At 44.7% G+C, this 23,013-nt stretch overlaps 1 protein-coding gene and 1 long non-coding RNA gene across 3 annotated transcripts; both read left to right on the top strand.

Annotated features, from left to right (window-relative positions):
- The first annotated feature begins 5,263 nt into the window (after nt 1-5,263).
- On the top strand, nt 5,264-21,333 carry TXNDC15 (thioredoxin domain containing 15). 2 transcript variants are annotated; one of them, XM_006731011.3, is made up of 5 exons: nt 5,264-5,888; nt 13,227-13,714; nt 15,445-15,608; nt 18,985-19,115; nt 20,623-21,333. In XM_006731011.3, the coding sequence occupies exons 1-5, from the start codon at nt 5,822-5,824 to the stop codon at nt 20,817-20,819; spliced, it is 1,047 nt and encodes a 348-aa protein (XP_006731074.1). In that variant the 5' UTR covers nt 5,264-5,821; the 3' UTR covers nt 20,820-21,333. The 2 variants fall into 2 exon arrangements, with proteins under 2 accessions (XP_006731074.1, XP_081683166.1); XM_081827040.1 differs by having other exon boundaries at nt 5,644-5,888; nt 13,233-13,714.
- On the top strand, nt 15,615-18,763 carry LOC145722739 (uncharacterized). Its single transcript, XR_014147234.1, has 2 exons — nt 15,615-18,170; nt 18,412-18,763. It is a non-coding gene; the product is annotated as an uncharacterized LOC145722739 (long non-coding RNA).
- Nucleotides 21,334-23,013: the final 1,680 nt, after the last annotated feature.

Raw genomic sequence — 23,013 nt, 5'->3', positions numbered from 1 at the left:
GGGAAGCCTCTTTTCCCTCTCTCACTCCCCCTGCCTGTGTTCCCTCTCTCGCTGTGTCTCTCTCTGTCAAATAAATAAATAAATCTTTAAATAAATAAATGAATGAATAAGACAAAAGATATATGGCCTATTGGCCTTTCTTTTTATAGTAATCATTTTGATGCCAGTTTTAATATTATGAAGGCAGGATTAGTCAATCAGTTTCTCCAAATACTACTTAGGATACACTATAAAACATAGTAAGGTGAATCACAATTTAAGGATCTCTTTATCGCTTGAGGATTTGGTATTTCCTAAATAGAACTTCACAAATCTGTTGTAAGGTCAAGTACTTCTCAAAATCAGATTCAATGAATTGAAAAGAGAAGGAGGAACATATTAGATAAGTAGGTAATTGACCATTAGGTAATGGCTTGGATAGGTATTTTTTATGTTATTTTCATACTATTTATAACACAGCATTTTTTTCAGTTATTTTTTTAAAAGTTTTTATTAACACAGGATTATTTATAACATCTTTAGTGTTAATACTATAGGAATCCATGTACTATTACTCACTTGTGGTAAGCCAGCCTCCAATATGGCTCCTAATGATCCTCACCTCCTGGTATTTATGTCCTTGTATAGTCTACTCCTACATTATACGTGGTGACATGTGTAACTAATGGGGTATTGCAGAAACGATGGTGTGTGATTTCTGAGGCTAGGACATAAAAGACATTGCAGCTTTAGGGCTGCTCTCTTATGTCACTTGGTCTGAGGAAAGCCATCTGTCATGTCATGAGAACATACAGTCCTATAGAGAGACCCACGTGGTTGAGAACTGAGCCCTCCTGCCATCAGTCACCATCAACTTGCCATCTGGGAAGCTTATCTTCCATTCCCAGTCAAGTATTCAAATGGCTGTAGCACTAGCCATGCTATTGAATGTAACCTCATGAGAGATTCTCAGCCACCGCTACCCAACTAAGCCAGGGATATTGCAATGCCCGGTTTGCTAACCCATATAAATGGTGTGAGATAATAAATGATTATTACTGTTTTAAGAACCCAGTTTTATGTAATTTGTTATGTAGCAATAGATAACTAATACACTGATTATAAATAATTACGAGGTTGTATGAAGTACTCTTCTACCTAAGGAATGGCCAACTCATGAAAGTTCCATTTCAAGATAATGTTAAGACTCAACTATGCTCGGGGGGTGGGAGGATGGGTTAGCCTGGTGGTGGGTATTGAGGAGGGCACATTCTGCATGGAGCACTGGGTGTTATGCACAAACAATGAATCATGGAACACTTCATCTAAAACTAATGATGTAATGTATGGGGATTAACATAAGAAAAAAAAAGACTCAACTATGCTCATGAATCACTGTACTGTACACCTGAAACTAATAGAACACTGTAAGTTAACTATACTGGAATTTAAAAAAAACAGTAAAAATTTAAAAAACCGGTGAAAACAAGACTCAACTAGGCTCATAAAGATATTAGCAACTATCATTATCTTCGGTTAACTTGCCCCTGGTCTATACATCACTCAAGCGTGGCAAAACACTAACTCTGGGCTAATTTTGGCTACCATTTACTCCTGGGCTGCTAAATGGTAAATGGAGAAAAACACCTGGGCCATTTGCCACTATAAATTCTTGCTTTCCAACCACAGCTTGATCCCCAATGCTACCAGGAAGTTCTTTTGTATCCTTAGTCAGCTCTCATGGCACTCCTCATTTAGGTATTTCAGATTTCCATTCTCTGCTCTTAAGATACTTAGATACCACCACAGGCTCTCTCTCAGCCTACCACCTTCCTGACAGAGAAAATAGCTTATCTGCCTTCACCCTTTCCTCCTATTACAAAGGAGGCAGTATTCCTCTTACTGTTTCAGGTTTATCCCTCTCCAGATCCCCTTCTCTATTTCCTTCTCAGAATTTTTCCTCTCTCCTAGATCTTCAACCTCTCCCAACAGGAGCCTTCTCATTAGTTGCATATAATCAATTTATTTAAATCTCGTATTTATTTACAAGAGCCATTACAGAAGTATTGATTAACAGTGTGCTAGCATTTGAAATGAGTTACTGATTGTATACCAGAGTATACAATGTCTTGAATTCAGATTGGTATTCTAGCCTTAGCTCTGTCAGAAACTCCCTCTGTGATACCAAACCATTTTTTTTTTTCTGAGCTTTAGTTTTCTCGTAAGTCAAATTGGAATATCTTTGGGAGAAAACCATCTGAGTGAAAACATAAATGCCAAGGGCTTATTACTCAGATTAGAAATGCAGAGCTCTCCTATTATGATTGAGGTTCATACTTAGGAGTATATGAGGTAGCACCTCATATATATCAAACGAAAGCATGATTTCAATTAGGAATGAAATTTAGGATACATGCCCTGAGTAGGTAAAGTTGGGAAAGAGCCTGTGGATTTTTGTTACGGTTTTCTTAACTACTATACATTACTCTGATCTGCCCTGTGAGGATGGAACTCTCTCTTGGGAGGAAACTGAATTATTAAAGGAGCTCAGTTTAATCAGTCTGTTATAACTGCACAGAATATTCAGTATTGATTAAATAATAATGAGTGCAGTGGGTCAACTTAAGTCCATCAAAATATAACATTAAAATCATAAAGATGAGAAAGAAACTTGGCAGAATAAGTATATGGATATATGCCCAAAATACTGATTTATTAAATTAATTCACAGTCTCTTCAGATTAAGTTATTTTTTTTTCAGATTAAAAGTTATTAAATTACAAAATAAAATGATCCAGTCATCTATTCTAAAATAAAATTACCCTAAACTTAATGACTTATAATAATAATTTTTAAGTCTCTGTATTCGTGGATCAGGGCATTTGTGGCTGTGGTCTCTCAGGCAGGAGTAGTCCAGTGATAGTCGAAGGCGAAACAGAGTGGGACTGGATCAGTGAGTGATGGTGGGCACTTCTCTTCAGGTAGTGTCTGGGCTTCTCTCAGCAAGCTGCTTTGAACTTCCTCAGAACATGGCAACTTTAGACAGTCCAACTACTTACTTTGTGGCTCAGAGCTCCAGGGAAAATCTTCCTGCACAGAAAGGTAAGGCTGTGTAGCCTCAGAAATTATACAGGATGGCTTCATGCAGTATTACATTCTGTTGGTTGCTTGTGAATCACAGGCCCACCCAGATTCAAGGGAAGGGGAATTTGATTCTACCTATTGATGGGGCAGGGGCAAAATTACTTTGTAGAACAGCATGTGGGAGGAGGGATATGATTGTGGCAGTCTTTGGAAAATATACTTAGCTACAGTGATCTAAAAGAATGTAAATACTTATTTTTTCATGAGAGAGAGAGACAGAAACACCATGAAAGAAAAGCTCTCATGATTCATCAGATTAAAAACAAATTAGGCAAACCGATCAAGAGGGACAAACTAAACACCTGCCAAGCAGTGTGTAGTTATGCATAACAGTTCTAATTATTATCAAATTATTATCATTCATACAAATGAACGATCCCAGGCCAAATGGTGTTGGTACACAGAGTTCATTTCAGCCAAAAGAAGATGATATCAACGTTTTTCCCTCAGAAACGAAAGTAAAATAGAAGTTTCAAGACAAACCTGAAGGCAATTTTCTTGCTGAAAATAAGTGCAGGTGCCACCTGGTGGTGAGACAGTCAAATGTGCATTCTGTCCTGTTGACAGCATTTCCTGAGTTGTCATTTGAGAGTGTATACACAGTATTTAAGGAAAGACAACAATTCTAACATCTGCGAGAGTATTTGTCCAAACAAACAGCCAAAGCACAAACACAGCGAGGGAAAGGACTTAATAAAAAGGAAGTAGTAAGAAGGGAATCCACTTCGGAGTGTCCGGACAAATCAAATCACTCTCCTTTTTATAAATCCTAAACCCTCTTAATTCTCTGTCCTTTTGGCTTTTATGCACCTTCAAATTAGGTATGAAGGGTGTGGGAGAGAATAAGTTAAAGAAGATAAGGTTTGGGGCGCCTGGCGTGCTCAGTTGGTAGAGCATGCTGCTCAATTTCGGGGTGGTGAGTTTTACTTAAAAAAAAGGAAAGAAAGAAAAAAAAAGGTTTGCTATTACTGGGTAGGGGGCAAGGGAGGTAGTTCAGCAAAATGATGATTGTAGTGATCCGCTCTAGAAATGTGGGCTGTTTACTCCGTGTTGTTCATTGTCTCCTGGACCCACGGGCACTTGAGAACTTACCAAAGCAAAACCCTGGCGGTTTATTTAGAAGAGAAGAATAGTCAGTGAGGTCGTATTGATGATACATCTTTCTGGTTTAACAGTCTTTGATGGGCACCAGGGGACTATGGTTACTCCACTAGAATTGTATGATCCAAATAATAATGGCTAACACTCTGATGTGCTTACTGTGCATTATGCACTGTGCTCATCACTTTACATCTCATTTAATCCACATAACTCTGTATAAATTCATCCCGCTTTACAGATGAAAAAACTGAACTTGGGGCGCCTGGGTGGCTCAGTCGGTTAAGAGTCTGCCTTTGGCTCAGGTCATGATCCTGGAGTCCCGGGATCTGAATCGAACCTCGGGGGAGAAGGGAGGGGGGGGGGCCTACTCAGCGGGGAGCCTGCTTCTCCCTCTGCCTCACATCCTGCTCTCCTGCTCTCTCTCTCTCAAAAAGAAAAAAAAAAAGAAACAACTTAAGTTAACATAATTTGCTGACCGACCATACACTCCTATAAATGTTGGATTTGGGATTCCCCACGTGGCCAAAAAAAGCCTAGGTTCCTCTTTACGTTGCTGTAACTACCAATGATTTGATGTAAAGATCTTTGAAATCCATTTCTGTGTTTCCAACCTCTTAAAGTTTGACAGCAGCACTGTCTGCATTGATGTAGCCCGGGCCCCCGCTCGAAACTCGCTTTATTGATTTTAGGAGGCCCTTCCTCTTAACTGCAGACCTAAGAGTCCTTCTTTCGACCTCTGAGCATTGTCTCTTAGGTCCCTCCTCCGCCCTCCCCCGCCCCCGCCCAGCTCCGGAATGCAGAGCCCAGCCCTGCCGCACACCTCCCCTCCCCATCCAGGCCTTCCTGCTTCCAGGTCCTTCCCGAGCTGTTCGCGGGCGGTGGCCCAGCCTCCTCCAGGCCCGGGTCTTGGGCGGTGGATCAGGGAGCGGGAGATTGCCCTGCAAATCCACCAACCACCATCCCAAAACTGCCCGCCCTGAGTGCACAGGAGGTAGGGTTAGGGTGACCAGACGCAGCAAATACAATTACAGGACAAAGTTACGTTGGAAAATTCGTCTGTTTCTTGGAGTGGAAAAAAAACTATTCGTGGTTTCTGTGAAATGCAGATTTAACTGGGCACCCTGTATTTCACCTGGCAACCGTAGGTAGGGGGACAGGGGTAAGGCAGGAGATTCGGGGCGCTCGAAGGAGGAGGCTTCCGGGCCGTTTGGGCCCCGGAATGAAGCGCCACACAGGCGCAGTGTGTGCTGCCAGCAGCCAGACCGGCTGGCGCGCGAAGAAAGAGGGCCGCTGGCTTCTGTTGGAACTCCGTCAAGGGGTTGGCGGTCAGGAAAGTTCGAGGCGACCCCAGGTGTCTGGCTCTCGGCTCCAGGACGGCCGCGAATCCCAAGCACCGGAAGCCAAAGGCCAGAGGCAGGCCGCCCGATTCCAAGATGGCGCCCGCGGCCGCTGCCAGCTGCCAAGATGGCGGCACGGGATCGCGCTCGCGGCTCCCCTCCCCCCAGGCCTCCGGGAGGCCGGGAGCGCGACGCGCGTCGCCGTGCGCCGGTTGCTCTGCGGCCTGGGTGGTGGTCCCGGCCGCTTCTAGCCCGGCGCCATGCGGCTCCTCGGCTGGTGGCAGATCCTGCTGTGGGTGCTGGGGCCTCCCGCCCGCGGCCTGGAGGGTGAGTGCGGGCTGGGGCTGGGGCCGTGGCCCGGGGCGGCAGGCGGCGGCGAGTGAAATGGCAGGGAGCGGTGGGGGTGCGCTCGGGCGGCGCTTTCACCTGCGCGGGGGCCCGCGGCGCGCCCCTCGGCTTTTCCTGGCACCTGCCGCGCGTCGTCCCGACCTCTTTCCGCCTGGGTGGCCCCGAGTGGTGGTCCGCGGTGGCGGGGAGCCCGTCCAGGCCCCCGCAGCAGGCGTCAGTCCGGCGGGAGTGACAGTGTCTTAGCGCCTACTGAGGCATAGCCTTTATTATGAATGATAAAAATCATCACGAATAGCCGACATTTCCGGTGCCCTTACGCGGAGGCAGGAACTGTGCCTTATCTCAGTTAGCCCTCGCACCCACCGTAGGAGAGAGGCTGCAAGACTATCTTCACGTTACAGGTGGAGGCGCGGAGCTCAGAGAGCCTGAGTTTGCCCTTCAGGTCATGGCAGAGCCTGTCTTTCTGCCTGCAGAGCCCACGCTTTATTTGGTACCTCGATGGGTCACTTTTTAAAGAAGGCCGCTCTTGCTCAGGTTGCCTGCACGAAGGACAGATGAGAAAACGTACGAGACTCCCCGGGTAACCCGCTGCTTGCCGTGGCATGCTCTTCCGGCATCCTCAGGCGGGGAGGCAGCCACCCTGGAGGCAGGGCTCGGGCCAGGAGTGGGGCCTTATCCTCAGTGCTGCGTCACCCCACTCCTCACAGTTTGTTAAAGTCTAGACCTTTCGGCCTTGCTTGTCATTCACTACAGGGGCAGGCAGGTCTTTGCTTTGCGTGAGGTGTCCTGGAAGGAGGCAGGGCAGCTGGGTGGCTGAGCAGGAGGAAGGGGGAAGAATAGTAACACAATTATCGTTGATGAGAGGACTGGTTATGTGCCAGGTCCTGTGCTTTGTGCTTTATGAGCATCATCTTATTTAATCTTCAAATATTTATGAAGTAGCTGTTGCTCTGGTTCCCGTTTTACAGATGAGTAAACCGAGACTCAGTGTCAGTAAGTGTTCTGCCAAGGTCTCCAACAGCCAGAAGTTGAGGAGCCATGATTCAAGCTCATGCCTGCCTACTTCACGGTCAAACCTCTGTACTACATTTCTGTCACTATGCTTAACCACCAGCTTCAGAGAGGGGCCAGCATGTGCTGGATAGCTTTTGTTTGTTCCCCAGATCGTTCTCTAGCCTTGCCTACCCTGCGCTGTGCCCCGAGTGGCTGTCCTGTATGGCGTGACAACTGGCCGTCTTGCCTTCTGGCTTCCTGTGGGTTGCAATGAAGGGAGCGTGAGGTCAGGATATTGATCCTCTCAGCTTCCTCCCTTAGGGGTTATCATGGGTTGGCTTTGTCCTTCCAGTCACAGCTTCTAGAAGGGTGAGCACACTGTTCCAAGGTTCTGTGACTGTTGCTGCTTCTGAACTCTTAAGGTCTTTGAGTGGTAACTGGCTCGCTCTCGGCCGTTACTGGCCCTGAAGTTCCTTACCATTGCTTTTGGTTTCTCTGACATCCAGCACACATGTCGGGGGCCTCTTTACGCATCTTTCCTCACATTGCCCATGTTGAGTGTGCTGTTTCCAGGCAGAATCTTGTTGATTCAGGGCACTGACTTATTGTTGTAGTCAGTGTGATGGGAGCCCCCCTAGCAGTCTGGGCCATGTGCACGCAGACCTGCGGATAACACCAGCCATTGGTGGGCCATTGGTCATCATGGCGAGGCCATGATGGGGTGAGGACAGAGGGACTTTCACCACCTGGGTCCTTTTTAAGGTGGCTGAAAATCCAAGGCTTTTTGGTCTGTAGTGGACCCCACTGGCAGATGCGCAACTGGATGTAGCAGTGCTATCCAGGTGTCAAGGCACAGGAACCCCCTCCTGGCTTCAGCACCCCCATGCCTGTCTTCACTAGGCAGTCAACTAGCAGATTTTTGCTTAGCACCCATCACATGTCACATGCTCTGCTGGGCACTTGAGGTACAGTGGTGAGCCAGATAGAGAAACAGGCCCACCCTCCTATCTGCTGGGGAGGACAGGCATTAAATGACTACAAATAATTAAGTAAATTCCAACAGTGGAAAATGCTTCAAGGAGAGTCCCAGGGTATTACTGCATGCTCTTATGGGAGACCCCTCTGGTCTGAGGGTCAGGCAGGGTGAAGTTCACCTTACAGAGGTGAAGTTTAGGGTAAGATCTGAACGTTGAGTCAGATTAGCCATCAAGGGAGCCAGTGGAGGGCTTCCCTGGCAGAGAAACAGCCCTCAGGACAACACTGAGGTAGATGGAGGAGATCGCGAGTGTTCGGGGACCGAGATGTCTGGTGGAACTCGTTCAGAGTGTGGACAGTGGCCACACCATGTGGGGCCTGGAATCGCTGCCACAGAAGCCATTGTGAAAAACCTGCGGCTGGTAGAGAACCTTCTGAGCAAAACTGGAAGGGTGTGAAGGATCTGACCTAGGCCAGGGCTCCCTGGCAGCGATCTCCAGATATCTTCCTTGCTGCCAGTGATGCAGTGATTGTCGTTTTTGCGTGGCTCACACTGTAGTCAGCGTGTTGAAGTTAAGAAGCAGTCTCTTTAAAGGCACGTGACGCTGCAAGGGTTCAGCGACTCTCACACAGTACGTCATTTCTGTCTTGGTGTGGGATACTTCACAGTTTCCTCTCTTCCCAATACTTGAGTGAAAACACCGGTACCTGAGGGCATAAGAATGTGTTGGTTCCTAATGTGTACTGTCTACTTAACTCTTTCACAGGAGGGAAAAATAACCCTCCTGAACTGAAAATACCAGCTCTGTGCTTCACTCAGACTCCCTTTTGATTTTTTGCAGGGGACATCTATCCATTTTTATGAGGGTGATCAGAGAGAGCCAGGTTCTCATTTCTGCCCTGATTTTTTTTCTCCTGAGGCTCTTTCGGGATCTTGGCATTTTCTATGTACTTGTGAGACCTAAGATGCTGGTTAGATTCCGAGAGAGCAGATGTCTGTGGAGCTGGGGCATTTGGGAGGAGGGTTGGCCCCCATACCCGGCATCCTTTGTTCTCCAGATGTGTAGCCTCTGGCTGCCCTGTCTAACCTCTGTTGTTCTCGTGCCCTTCTCGCCCACGTTCCCATCAACTTGATATATCCTTAAACTTCTCCTCTGTCCTAAAAGCCGAAACAGAAACCTCCTTTGGCCCCCTATCACCTACCCTGGCTTTCTTGTCCCCTTCATAGCTACGCTTTCAGAAAGATTGTGTATATTTATCAGTGTACTTACTGTTTCTTGTGCTCTCCATTCTTCTGTGTTGATCCATATTTCCATCCGGTATCATTTTTCTTCGGCCTGAAGGAATTCCTTTAAAATTCTTGTTCTGGGTGTTTGTTGGTGATGAATTCTTTTAGCTTTTAATATTTCTGAAAAGGTATTTATTTTCCCTTCTTTTTTTCTTTTTTAAAAAAGATTTTATTTATTTGAGACAGAGACAGAGCATGAGCCAGGGGGTAGGGGTAGAGGGAGAGGGAGAAGCCGACTCCCTGCTGAGCAGGGAGTCTGATGTGAGACATGACGATCCCAGGACACTGAGGTCATAACCTGAGCCGAAGGCAGACGCTTAACCGTCTGAGCCACGCAGGCACTCCTTCCCTTCATTTTTGAAAGATATTTTCCTGGGTATAGAATTTTAAGTTTATAGTTTTTTCCTTTCAGTACTTTAATGTTGCTACTCATCTTGCTTGCATTGTTCCCAACAAGAAATCTGCTGTCATCTTTATCTTTCTTCCTCTGTACATAGCATGTCTTTTTTCTCTGGCTGCTTTTAAGATTTTTGTCTTTGTCACTGGTTTTGAGCAATTTGATTATGATAATATCTTGGTGTAGTTCATTGAGCTTGGGGTTTGCTGAACTTCTTAGATCTGTGCATTTATGATTTTCATCAAGTTTGTGCAGTTTTTGGTTATTATTCAAATACTTTTTCTGTCCACACGCCCCCCCCCCCCCCTTTCTGGGTATTCTCATGATCTGTACGTTAGGCCACTTGAAACTGTCCCATAGCTCACTGATTCTCTTCGTTTCTTTGGATTCTTGTTTTCATTGTATGTTTGATTTTGGATAGGTTCTGTTGCTATGCTTTCAAATTCACTAGTCTTTTCTTCTGCAATGCCTAATTTGCTGTTAATCCCACCCAGTGCAGTTTTCATTTCAGATGTTGTAGTTTTCGTTGCCAGAGTACAATTTGGGTCTTTTAAAAAAAATTATAGGGTGCCTGGGTGGCTCAGTTGGTTAAGCGACTGCCTTCGGCTCAGGTCATGATCCTGGAGTCCCTGGATCGAGTCCTGCATCGGGCTCCCTGCTCAGCGGGGAGTCTGCTTCTCCCTCTGACCCTCCTTCCTCTCATGCTCTCTCTCTCTCATTCTCTCTCTCAAATAAATAAATAAAATCTTAAAAAAAATTATAAAAAATTATAATTAACATAAACATGTTAGTTGCAGGTGTACAACATAATGATTTAATCTTTGTGTATAATTGCAAAATGATCACCATAGTAAGTCTAGTTAACATCTGACACCATGCCTAGTTAAATTTTTTTTCTCATGATGAGAACTTTTAGTTTACTCTCAGCAACTTTCAAATATGCAAGGCAGTATTATTAACTAGAGTCACCATACAGTACCTTACATTCCCATGAATTATTTTGTAACTGGAAATTTGTACTTTCTGACCATTTCACCCATTTCATCCCCTCCCCCCACCATCACCTCTGGCAACCATCAGTCTGTTCTCTGCATCTATAAGCTATTTATTTATTTATTTATTTATTTTTAAAGATTCCACATGTAAGTGAGAGCATATGGTATTTGTCTTTCTGAGATTTATCGCATGTAGCGTAATGGTCCATCCATGTTGTTGCAAATAGCAAGGTTTCCTCTTTTTGTGACTGAATAATAATAATAATATTGTGTGATTCTATGTTCTTTTCCATTCATCCTTTGGTAGACACTTAGGTTGCTTCCATGGCTTTTGTAAATAAGGCTGCAGTGAACATGGGGTGCATGTATTTTTTCAAAGTAGTGTTTTTGTTCCACCCAGAAATGGAATTGCTGGATCATATGGTAATTACAGTTTTAATTTTTTGAGGAACCTCCATACTGTTTTCCACAATAGCTGTAGTAATTTACATTCCTTCCAAGAGTGCACAAGGGTTTCCTTTTCTTTCCACAACCTCACCAGCACTCGTTATTTGTCTTTTTGATAATAGCTAATCTGACAGGTGTGAGGTAAGATCTGTGTGGTTTTGATTTGCATTTTGATGCAGGTCTTTTATATCTTATGTCCCTTTATCTGCTTAACCTTCTGAACATATGTAATGGAATTATAATTACTGTTTTAATATCCTTATCTCCTAGTTCTGACATCTGCAAGCTGGGGGTCAGTTTTAATTAGTTAATTACTGTTCTCATTATTGATCATATTTTCCTGCTTTTTTGCATGCCTGGTAACTTTTGATTGGATGCCAGACATAAATTTGACCTTGTTGAGTGCTGGATATTTTAGTATTCCTCTAAATATTCATGAGTTTGTTCTAGGGTACAGTTAAGTTAGCTGAGCATGGTTTGATCCTGGCTTTTAAGGTTTGTTAGACGAGAGCAGAGCTGTATTTACTGTAGGATTAATTTTGCCCCACTACTTTTGTGTACTCTCCCCAGCGCTCTGTGAATTGTGAGGTTTTCCAGTCTAGCGGGTGGGAACAGGTACGCTTCCCAGCTCTGTGTGAGGGTTGGGTACTGTTGTCTCTGATCCTTTTGGGCGGTTCTTTGCCTAGCTTTGGGAACTTACTCACATGTAAATGCTGACCAGTGTACTCGATGGGGGTTACTCGGCAGGTCTCTGGAGTCCTCTCACTGCAGCTTGCCCACCTGTACTATTCTGTCCCACAGACTCTAGCTTTCTTGGTCTCTCTGTACCCTTAGTACCGTCTCCTCAACTTGAGGAGTGCTGGACTCTGCCTGCTTCCTTCCGCCTCCCTGAGCCCCAGGGCAGGCATACCCTCAGGTGGTAAGCTGGAGCACTTGTAACGCTCTCCTGTTTATTTCTCTTCCTGTTTCTCAGGGATCCCTATCCTTCATTGCCTGCTAACTAGTCTCCTGAAACTGGTTCACATTTTTGGCCGTTTTTGGGTTGTTTCACTAGGGAGGGTAAATCTGGTCCCTCTTACTCCAGCTTAGCCAGAAGCAGAATTCTCAGAGAAGGTTTTTGAATTGCTGAATGAATCTGTGCATCTCTTTGCGGATATTCTTTGAGACCTTATACAAAGGTGCATACCTTAGGAAGCTCCCAGACCCCTCCCCAACTTGAAAGCCAGTTGGTTTTTCACACTTCGGTGACATGCTGTTGGCATGGCTGAGGGTTTTCCAGCCACATGGCGAGCTTGTCTGAGTACAGTTGGGCTCATTGGTTCTCCCTGGTCAGTGCCTGGCACTGAGTCTGGCTGCTCTGGTTGGGTTAATGGGAGTTGGAGGCAGGAGTCACTGTTACAGAGGTGAGTGGAGATTCCTCCCTGGATGTATGAGACTTCCCCAGAGTCTTCCCTTCTCAGAGCATTTTGCCCAAGCCCTATCTAGTGGCTCCAGAGTGGGAGGAACGTCCTCCTTTGCCCTGCTGCTGCCCCGGCCCTGTGGGGTGCACCTCCTGGCACTCCCAAGGGCTGCAGGCAGGAGAGGCCACCTCAGGCTGGATATGCTGTATGGGTGGGGCAGTGTTCTCAGGCCAGGAGGCACAGCAACTCCTGAGGTATCATGGGGAGGGTAAGGCCCCATCTGAGTAGCAGCCGGAAGACTTCACTCAGAGACCTGGCTCTGCTGCTTACTAGCTTGTGTGCTGTTGGGCATTCCACTGCCTCTCTGTGCCTCAGCTTGGTCCTCCGTTAAGAGGGGATGGTAACCTTTGTCCTGCTGGGCTCACAGGGCTGTTATAATGTGTGCAAGGATGCTTTGCTATAGTAGAATCTTCTATAAAAGCATCATTATTTTGTTGGATATTCTCATCAAACAAATGGAATTGTTAAGGTGTTTGTGTTCTGTTTTCCTCATTGGATGTCTGCACTGGAATGTTTTTGCTTATAATCCACACGGCAAGAAAGCAGGTATCACATGAAGATATGGATTGGTCCACACTGTATTTGACATTCATTAACCTGGTACCTCCTGGTGACCTCCTTCATGATCTGGAGAATGGTGGGTGGCCCTCTGGTAGCTTCATGGGAAGGGTACCTTTTTCCTCTGTAGGGGAACTGTAATTCCTTTTTGGGTTCATATACTTGGAAGGGACTTAGGAGCGTGAACATGCTGGCATGTTTTAGTTGCAGAGGAGAGCGGTCACTTGCAGTCGGAGGAGCAGCGTGCTCACGCTCTGCAGGCGGGAGCTGTGTCTGCAAGTGAGGAGGAGTCCTCGCGCGGCCCCGCGGGCCACCAAAAGCCCGCAGGAAAGGCCGGCGCTGTGCTGGGGCTGGACGCTGATGGCGACCACGTGGTGCTGCTGTCCGTGATCCCCGGCGAGACCGAGGACAAGCTGAGCCCCGAGCCCAGCGGCGGCACCTGCGGGGCCCGAGGGGAGGAGGACTCGCGGTGCAGTCTCCGAGAGCACCTCTTCTCTCTGGACGGCGGGGGGGCCAGTTTCCAGGACAGAGAGGACGAGTATTACTCAGAGCCGGAAGTGGCCGAATCCGACCCAGCGCCACCCGAGGACGCCAATAACACGGAGAGTCTGAAGTCCCCCAAGGTGAACTGCGAGGAGAGAAATGTGACGGGACTAGAAAACTTCACTCTGAAAATTTTAAATATGTCACAGGTAAGAAAGAATGGTTTAGCGCTTTTCTCTGTTTCCGCATATTGATTTCACGATTTAATACTCTGCCAACTTTTTTTTTTTTTAAGATTTTATTTATTTATTTGAGAGAGAGAGAACAAGAGACAGAGAGCATGAGAGGGAGGAGGGTCAGAGGGAGAAGCAGACTCCCTGCTGAGCAGGGAGCCCGATGCGGGACTCGATCCCGGGACTCCAGGATCATGACCTGAGCCGAAGGCAGTCGCTTAACCAACTGAGCCACCCAGGCGCCCCTCTGCCAACTTTCAAATGGAGGGTCAGAATCTTTGTCCTTTTCCAAGTGGGACAGCATCTAATGGCTGCATCACTGAAAACCGACTTGGCTCTCTATGATGTTTAGGGAGAGGAGGCGATAGAACCAGTGTCAATTATGCTTTTTAGGCGGCTTGAGCCTGGTCCCCCTCGGGGTCCTCTCTGCACCAAGCCTCATGACGAAAATCCCGGGGGACAGGGCCGCCTGGGGGGCTCCATAGGTTACGTGGGACTCTTGGTTTCGGCTCAGGTCATGATCTCAGGGTCGTGAGATGGAGCCCCAGGTCGGGCTCTGCGCTCAGCACAGTGTCTGCTGGAGATTCTCTCCCTCTGCCCCTCCCCCCACTCATGCCCTCTGTCTCAAGTAAATAAATAAATCTTAAAAAAAAAAAATCCCAGTGGACAGATGGGCACTTGGCATCAGAATCTTAGCATTTTCCTTCTTCCAAATGAGGTATTTATTACCGAGGCAACTTAAAAATATCTGAATTACTAAGATTGTGATTTAGCATTGTTTAGAGTGGTGATACCCCTGGGAAGCATTTATATTAATGAAAAATTTCTTTCCTTCAAAGAGCTTGACTCCACTGTTTTCTCTGGAGTGAGAGCTGAGACAGTTGTCCCCAACACAGCCATGCTTTTCCAGTCCATTGGATAAATGATAATTCTGAAGAGAACACTGAGATAATGACTGACTGTTTCTGTGGGATTGTTAAGCCAGGTAGCAGGATGAGTTCAGGCTGCTTATGTACTACGAGAAGAAATCCTAGCTCTGCACACCGTGACTGCTTATTTTAAATGAGGATATGTGGTACATTGAGCATCCGGAGCCCCTCCATGTGCAGGGGTCAGCGCTGGCCTCACACCCTCCCCTCAGTGCCTGGTGAACACTGTGCCTCAGCTCTGTAGGTCACACACTTGGCCAGGAGAGAGCAGTTTCAGCAGTCTGAGTTAGGGTGGTGGCAGGGATGGTGCACCCTTGAACTGAACTAGCCTTTGGCCGAATACATTGATTTAGCTGCTTACAGATTTGGATCTGCTGAGTTGATGATTGGGGCCTGAGAGCTCAGTGCTTTAATAATGCCATTAGAGTGTGTGAGAGGCACAGGTCAGAGGTCGGGACGATGGCCTGTGCCTTGTGGGTACTTAATGTTTGAATTAATGCATTATGAAAAATACTAAAATTGCTCTGTGGTACTATCAAGAAAGTTTATGGGAAAGTTTATGATTTGTTATTTGATAATACTTTTCTGCTGATTCATGCATTCCTATGGTTCAAAACCCAAAAGGTTCTTAAGGGGACACCCTATAGTCTCTCTCCTGTCTGTGTTCCTGCCTCCTCTTCTTGGAGGCAGCTGTGTTTCCAGTTTCTTGGGCATCCTTCGAGAAGAATGTACATGAACATTTACTGCTGACTTTAACACTTGTTTCTTTTACCACAGGACCTTATGGATTTTCTAAACCCAAATGGTAGTGACTGCACACTAGTCCTGTTTTACACCCCGTGGTGCCGATTTTCTGCCAGTTTGGCCCCTCATTTTAATTCTCTGCCCCGGGCATTTCCAGCTCTTCATTTTTTGGCACTGGATGCATCTCAGCACAGCAGGTATGTTCCTTGAGTAGAGCTTAACGTGTCATCCTTCTGGATAATGCTTGCAGTTATTTGGAGGTTGTCGTCAGTTAAGTTCGAAGCTGAGGGAGATAGGTATGACCATGGAAGCTGGACTAGCGGGAGGGATAGACAAGGGTGAGTGGTGAGGGTGGTCACACTCCTCAGGGAGCTGAGGCCTCACTTTCTGGAGGCCGCTGGAGAGGAGGGACTGTTCTCTGCAGAGTGGAATTTATCTATCTATCATCTGTCTCTCTATCTCTATCTATCTGTCTATCTATCTGTCTATCTATCTATCTATTTTTATGTTAATTACATCTATTGTTTATTGAGGGCTTACCACGTGCTAGATATTGGGGAAAGCACTTTTCATTTTGTATGTCATTTGTCCTCAAAACAGGTGTAGTGGGTATGTACTATAAGTTTTCCCCTATTTTGCACAGAAATAAGTATCTAGCCCTAGGTCGCATTATATAAATGAATGAGTTGCTATGACTGAGTTAATAATTTTTTTAAAATTTAAATTCAATTTAGTTAACATATAGTGTATTATTAGTTTCAGGGCTGGAATTAGGTGATTCATCAGTTGCATATCACCCATTGCTCATTCCATCACGTGCCCTCCTTAATGCCCATCACCCAGTTACGCCACCCCCCTACCCTCTGCCCCCTCCAACAACCCTCAGTTTGTTCCCTAGAGTTAAGAGTCTCTTATGGTTTGCCTCCTTCTCTGTTTTTATCTTATTTTGTTTTTCCTTCCCTTCCCTTATGTTCATTTGTTTTGTTTCTTAAATTCCACATATGAGTGAAATCATGTGGTATCTGTCTTTCTCTGGCTGACTTAGCATCCATCTTGCACATGGCAAGATTTCATTCTTATTGATGGCTGGGTAATATTCTATTGTGTGTGTGTGTATATACACCACATCTTTTTTATCCGTTGATCTGTTGATGCACATCTGGGTTCTTTCCATATTTTGGCAATTGTGGACATTGCTGCTATAAACACTGGGGTGCAGGTGCCCCTTCGAATCACTGTGTTTGTATCCTTTGGATAAATACCTAGTAGTGCAATTGCTGGATTCTAGGGTAGTTCTATTTTTAGCTTTCTGAGGAACCTCCACCCTGTTTTCCATACGGTCTGCACCAGTTTGCAGGGTGGAATTTAAAGGTGGCCCCACCTGATGGCAGTGGGGGTGGGGGGCAGAGGACTCTTCAGGGTCTTGGCCAGCCTGAATTAGCAAAATTAGTGTCACAAGTGGGACCCTCCTGAGACTCACCCATGGTTTAGGTTTCCACCCCTGGCAGCCTGACTCAGCACCCTGTCGTGTGTCTGCTCAGGATTTCTTTCTTTCCCTCCCCCGTTCTTCCTTCCTCTTGTTTACATTTATTCTTGCATGTGTGTTCCTTAGTGGACAGTGTGTAAATTAATTTAATGAACTAATTTAGGCCCTTAAAATGACATTTACTTTTGTTTTATATTATTCAGTGGGCTCTTGTTTTTTTTAGATGTTGACTGAGCTATGTTATAAAGAGCTTTGTTCACATGTTCTGTATTTCCCCAGTGCTGTGACTGTGTCTGGGTTATAAAGCGTGACCCTCCTCCCCTATGTCATGTGCCCTTTAGCCGGGCACAGGAGGTTGTGTGTGAATCAGTTTCGAGAGTCTGGAAGATGGTCAAATTGGTAAAAGCGAAGTTGAGTAAAACTTTTTTGAGTAAAAAAAAATTTTTTTAAAGATGTATTTATTTATTTGAGAGAGAGAGGGAGGGAGGGACCAAGTGAGCAGGGAGAGGGGGAGAGAGAGAGGGAGAGAAGCAGACTCCCCACTGAGCGCCAAGCCCGACGTGGGGCTTGATCCCCCCAACCTGAGATTACAACCTGAGCCGAAACCAAGAGTTGAACGCTTAGCCCACTGAGCCACCCAGGCTCCCCTCAAGTAAAAATTTGGAGTAAAACTTTGCCCGCCACTCATCTTCAGTGTGGGTAATGTAACTGCCAATGTTTACCTAAACTTATTTAGGGAGAAAGAAATCGCAGCAAATTAGTAATTCTCACAGGGGCTTCAGGGAAATATCTACATGGACTGGCCCAAGGGAGCAGACTGATGGGAAGGACAGTCTAGGTTAGTGTTAGACTTTGATTGGGCCTTCCCCTGCCCCCAAGCCGGCAGGCCTGGCTCCCAGCACCAGCTTAGTACTCTGGGTTTGGGCTTCCATTCCCTGCAGGCTTTTATCATCTGCTTTGGTCAGTCTTCTCCATGCATCCGTCTCAGTGCTGCTATGGTGCCTTAACTGTGGAGAGTGGAGGATACTTGTTCTTGTTGTATGGCCTGCGACATGTGTTTGCCTCATATGTTCATATTTAAGTGACAGCATGTTTACAAAAGACAAAAATCCTGATTATCCAATACTATCATTTTACTCACAGGGGAAACTGAGGCTTAAAGAGGTTAAATAGTCCGCCCGAAGCTCACACAGCTGGTTCAGTGACAGACCTGAGGCTTGAACCCGCATGTTTTGACTCCAGAGCTTATAGCGTGACTCTGTATTATGTAAAGGTGAACCAGTCCCTCTCAGATCGTGTTACCTCCTGCCCCAGTTGTGAACTTCCTGGTGTGTCTGCTAGACCGTAGATCCTCATGTGCCGACTTACCAAACTAATTGCTTAACTTAAGTTGAATCTCGTATGAGGGATGGAGATGGGCATTCTGGAGAGTTTGAAATTTCTTCTGTCAAGTAAATTGACACAGTGTGTTTTGTCCATGAATTAGAATTTTCTGGTCTGATCTCTTTTGGCAGTTTGCAACTTAAATAGCGGAATAACTAGGGGATGCCTGGCTGGCTCAGTCGGTAGAGCATGCGACCCTTGATCTTGCAGTGGTGAGTTCCGGCCCCACGTTGGGGGTAGAGTTTACTTAAAAAAAAAGTGGAGGGGCGCCTGGGTGGCTCAGTTGGTTGGGCGACTGCCTTCGACTCAGGTCATGATCCTGGGGTCCTGGGATTGAGTCCCGCTTGGGGCTCCCTGCTCAGCGGGGAGCCTGCTTCTCCCTCTGACCCTCCCCCCTCTCAGGTACTCTCTCTCTCTCTCTCATTCTCGCTCTCTCAAAAAAAAAAAAAAAAGTGGAATAACTGTGTCGGGGTAGTTCCTTGTTGTAATAGAAAGCAACTCAGCAGAACAGGAATGCCCCCAATCTCAACCCATAAGGAAAAAGGTCAGAAATAGCTATAAGCATATAGTTTGAATATTAGAAACCTCTGTAGGTCACAGGAAAATGATGCTTTCTCATTTATTGCCATCCATTCTGATATGGTAACTGTGTGAGGAAACCCACTGTTAGTTCAGGTTGTCTGACTGACTGCTTTCTGTCATAGCCTTTCTACCAGATTTGGCACCGTAGCTGTTCCTAACATCTTATTATTTCAAGGAGCTAAACCAATGGCTAGATTTAATCATACAGACCGAACATTGGAAACACTGAAAGTCTTCATTTTTAACCAGACAGGTATGTAGAAATCATATGCCATAGAAAGGATTTTATTGCTGGAGGTATATGCCTTCTGTGGGTTTCTGTCTGCTCTCCTTAAGTGAAGGAGTCAAGACTGGCTTTCAGATGTAAACCGTCTTTTCTAGTGAACTACTGTGGTTCTGTTAAAAGTCTCTCAATCAGTGGCAAGTTTAACATGAATAGGTAATTTTAATGATTATTGATACCTTTAAAAAACCAGCTTTATTATTCTATAATTCACATACCATACACCTGTAGATAACTTTTTATATACATTTTTCACTAAAGTGTAATAGTTACACAAATGTGTGCATTATATTTGGTGTTCTGAGGGATTAATTTTCACAAAGTGAATGCCTTGGGTAACCAGGACTCCGACCCAGAGAGAACGTTACCAGCCCATCCCCTCCGCACTGTTGCTCCTGCCTGCAAGGGTAACCACCACCTTGACTCCTAACACCATGGACTAGTGTTACCTGTTTTGAACTTTATATTAATGGAGACATACATAATGGATTCCCCTGTGTCTGGCTTATTTCAGTCACCATTATGTTTGTGGGATTCACCTGTGATGGTGCATATGGTTATATCTTCTTTTTGTTGCTGTCTGGTGTGCCATTTATTCATTCATATGCAGATGCTATTTTAATTCCTTAATATTTGCCAAAACATGTGGCCTTATTTTTTATTCTGTAAAAGTTTGAACACTGAATATTGAAGAAATTTTCTTCTTTGGAAAAGTTTGCTCCACAAAAGCTTTCATGCCTTAATTATGAGCACCCCACTTCTTCCTGAAGTATATTCACTGGAAATAAAAATAAGCTATAACATACCTTCCGTATATATTAAGTTGCATCTAATTACTTCTATCTCACAGTAAAGAACAAAGAGCTGAGTTACCTCATAGGAGTGAAAGGGTTGTTACCAGATAGTTAGCTATTCAAGTCTTACAGTACCAGACCCCTGATTGTCAATCAGGTTGATATGGAGAGAGGGAGCCATTTTGCTCAACACTCTAAGAAAACTTAGAACCTAAAAGAAATTGAGGAGTCACAGCATCTTTGGTAATCTCTGATCTCAGTGGTGGTTAGTTCTAACAATTTTTTCAGTAAATTATTTAAAAGCATTTTGAATTTAGCGTTCCTTCACCTGTGAAAACATTCTGTAGACTCCTGAGAGTAGCTTTACCAGTTACTTGTTGAATTTTGGTCTCAAAGAGAACAAAAGACAACTCTTAACCATGCCCGAAGACCCTTCTGAGGAATTCACAGAAATTCTAGTGTTTAGGCTCTGAACAGCTGAATGGGTTCCTGTTCCTTTGATGTGGTGGGAGAAAGGCAAGTTACAAATTACACTAACAGGCAAGTGAAACCCATCCCAGATATACTAGTGTGGTGTTTATTCTAAGACTGCGTATCTTTTTGCATACCATGCAGAATACTTCAGAAAGATCTTTAGCGGATGTGTTTTTTATCTGATTTGAAACAGCTGATTTCTCTTTCAGGTATAGAAGCCAAGAAAAATGTGGTGGTAACTCAAGCTGACCAAATAGGCCCTCTTCCCAGCACTCTGATAAAAAGTGTGGACTGGCTGCTTGTATTTTCCTTATTCTTTTTGATTAGTTTTATTATGTATGCTACCATTCGAACTGAGAGCATTCGGTGGCTAATTCCAGGACAAGAGCAGGAACACGCGGAATAGTGATGGACTGAAAGGAGAAGTAGGAACGAGGAATTTCAGAAATTAATGCTGCACTTTCTTACATTTTCTCCAGTCAAGTGTAGACTTACAGCTTCAGTCAGATTAAAAGAATCATGCATTTGTTGAACTGTTGAATGTGTTAAAAAATTATAAATTGGTGTTTTAATTAGTACCACAAAAAGCAAATGCAAAAATACTCAATAGAACTCACCATTCTTGTTTTTACTAATCCAATATTTTAAGGGAGTGATCCAGTTTCAAATGGGAGCGTGTTCAGGTGGAATAGTGGATAGAGTGACAGTTGGCTTCATAGAAGGAAGAAGTAGGACTTTTCACATTATGGTTTTAGAAAAGTCTTGATTCCTTATATATGTTTAAGAAGGTTGGTTTCTGTTCATTTGCAGTTTTTCTCTCAGAGCCTGTAAGTAGCAAAGTGTTCTGTTGTGGAAGAAGAACTAGAATTGGCAAGTGTGACCTTCTGAGTAACTGATGGGAAAATAAAAGAGTCAAGTACTTTGGTGTTTGTGATCTTTAATTTCACCAGAGGAATCTGAAGTGGTTTAAGTCATTTCTGGATAGGGCAGATGTTAGGAGAAGTAAATATTATCATCAAACTAGAGCTTATTTATTATCAGTTCTAGGCTAAAGCATAACTCAAATTTTAGTCACAATTACCTAACCAGCATGCACTGATTCAACCTTAAAATGTTCTAAGCACTGTGCTAGTTTCAGTGAGAGCCAAAAGAAATATGTAACACTGTTCTTGCCCACAAGTTGATTCTAGTCTAGTTTAGGACACAGGTAGAAAAGAGACAACATGTAATTTATACCAACTTTTTTTTTTTTTAAGATTTTATTTATTTATTTGACAGAGGAGAGACACAGCGAGAGAGGGAACACAAGCAAGGGGAGTGGGAGAGGGAGAAGCAGGCTCCCCGCGGAGCGGGGAGCCCGATGTGGGGCTCAATCCCAGGGCCCTGGGACCATAACCTGAGCCGAAGGCAGATGCTTAACGACTGAGCCACCCAGGCGCCCCTTTATACCAACTTTTTAAAAAGCTGTTTCTAAAAGATCCCTTAAACTCAGATATAAGACATCTGACCACATAATGAGAAGTAACCTTTAATATAAAGTGATTGTTTCCAGTATTTCAGATAGAGTAGTTCATTTCATAACGCACCTTAAATTCTATGGAAATAGAACCTTAGTTGAGTCACCCTCTCAGAATGTTATGTTGGGCAGGAGTTTACAACTTTATGCTGTGGACAGCTCTGGCTGCGGTGGTCACTGACAGGAAGGGATGCTGGTTCAGAACAGGACTATTACTATTTTCACTTTACAAATGAGCAAACTGAGGCATGGAGAGAGCTTAAGTAACTTGCCCAGGTTACACAGTACATTGATGAAGCTGGGATTTGAACCTTTACATATATGTGTGTGTGTACTTACAAATAGAAGAAAAACTTAACAGTGATTCCATCTTTTATAACAATAACACTTGAGTATAACTGTGTGTGTTCCAGGTACTATTTTAAGTTCTTTACCTTCCATTTTACTTATTGGTACAGTAGCTCTGAGATTGACACTAGTATTAAATATCCTTGTTTTACAGAAGGGTAATAAACGAGGCCCCAAATACCTTACTCTGGGTCATGCAGTTTCCAGTGGTGGGACCCAGGTTCCATCCTAAGCATGCTGATTGGAGGAGTCTCTGTGCCATGAGGTGAGAGACAATCATAATGCATTTCCCTCTTGTCTTTCCCCTTTCTTTCCCATAGTTAGAGTCCTAACAGGTATCATTTAGCACCTTAGTTTTTTTTTTTTTTTTTTAAAGATTTTATTTATTTATTTGAGACAGAGAGAATGAGATACAGAGAGCATGAGAGGGAGGAGGGTCAAAGGGAGAAGCAGACTCCCTGCCGAGCAGGGAGCCCGATGCGGGACTCGATCCCGGGACTCCAGGACCATGACCTGAGCCGAAGGCAGTCGCTTAACCAACTGAGCCACCCAGGCGCCCAGCACCTTAGTTTTGTTTTGTTTTGTTTTGCTTAACAAATGATAAATATTTCACTGTTGTCGACAGATTTCCTAACCATGACTACATAATAGGTCTTTGAGTAGGTTCAGCCTTACTTTTTTTTTTTTTTTAATTTATTGTTGTATATAGTCTCATTTCCTGGGGGGCACACTCCCA

Source organism: Leptonychotes weddellii, chromosome 7 (genome assembly GCF_054177405.1).
Source record: "Leptonychotes weddellii isolate Sample4059 chromosome 7, ASM5417740v2, whole genome shotgun sequence".
NCBI lineage: Eukaryota > Metazoa > Chordata > Mammalia > Carnivora > Phocidae > Leptonychotes > Leptonychotes weddellii.
Note: the sequence above shows the minus strand (reverse complement) of the source record. Positions and strands in the feature narration are given on the sequence as shown.

What these genes read in the sequence shown, in the direction of transcription:
- TXNDC15 (XM_006731011.3), top strand. Translation starts at nt 5,822, where the DNA reads ATGCGGCTCCTCGGCTGGTGGCAGATCCTGCTGTGGGTGCTGGGGCCT. An exon ending in AAATTTTAAATATGTCACAG is followed by an intron (nt 13,715 to 15,444) that starts GTAAGAAAGAAT and finishes CTTTTACCACAG; the next exon opens with GACCTTATGGATTTTCTAAA. An exon ending in CTTCATTTTTAACCAGACAG is followed by an intron (nt 19,116 to 20,622) that starts GTATGTAGAAAT and finishes TTTCTCTTTCAG; the next exon opens with GTATAGAAGCCAAGAAAAAT.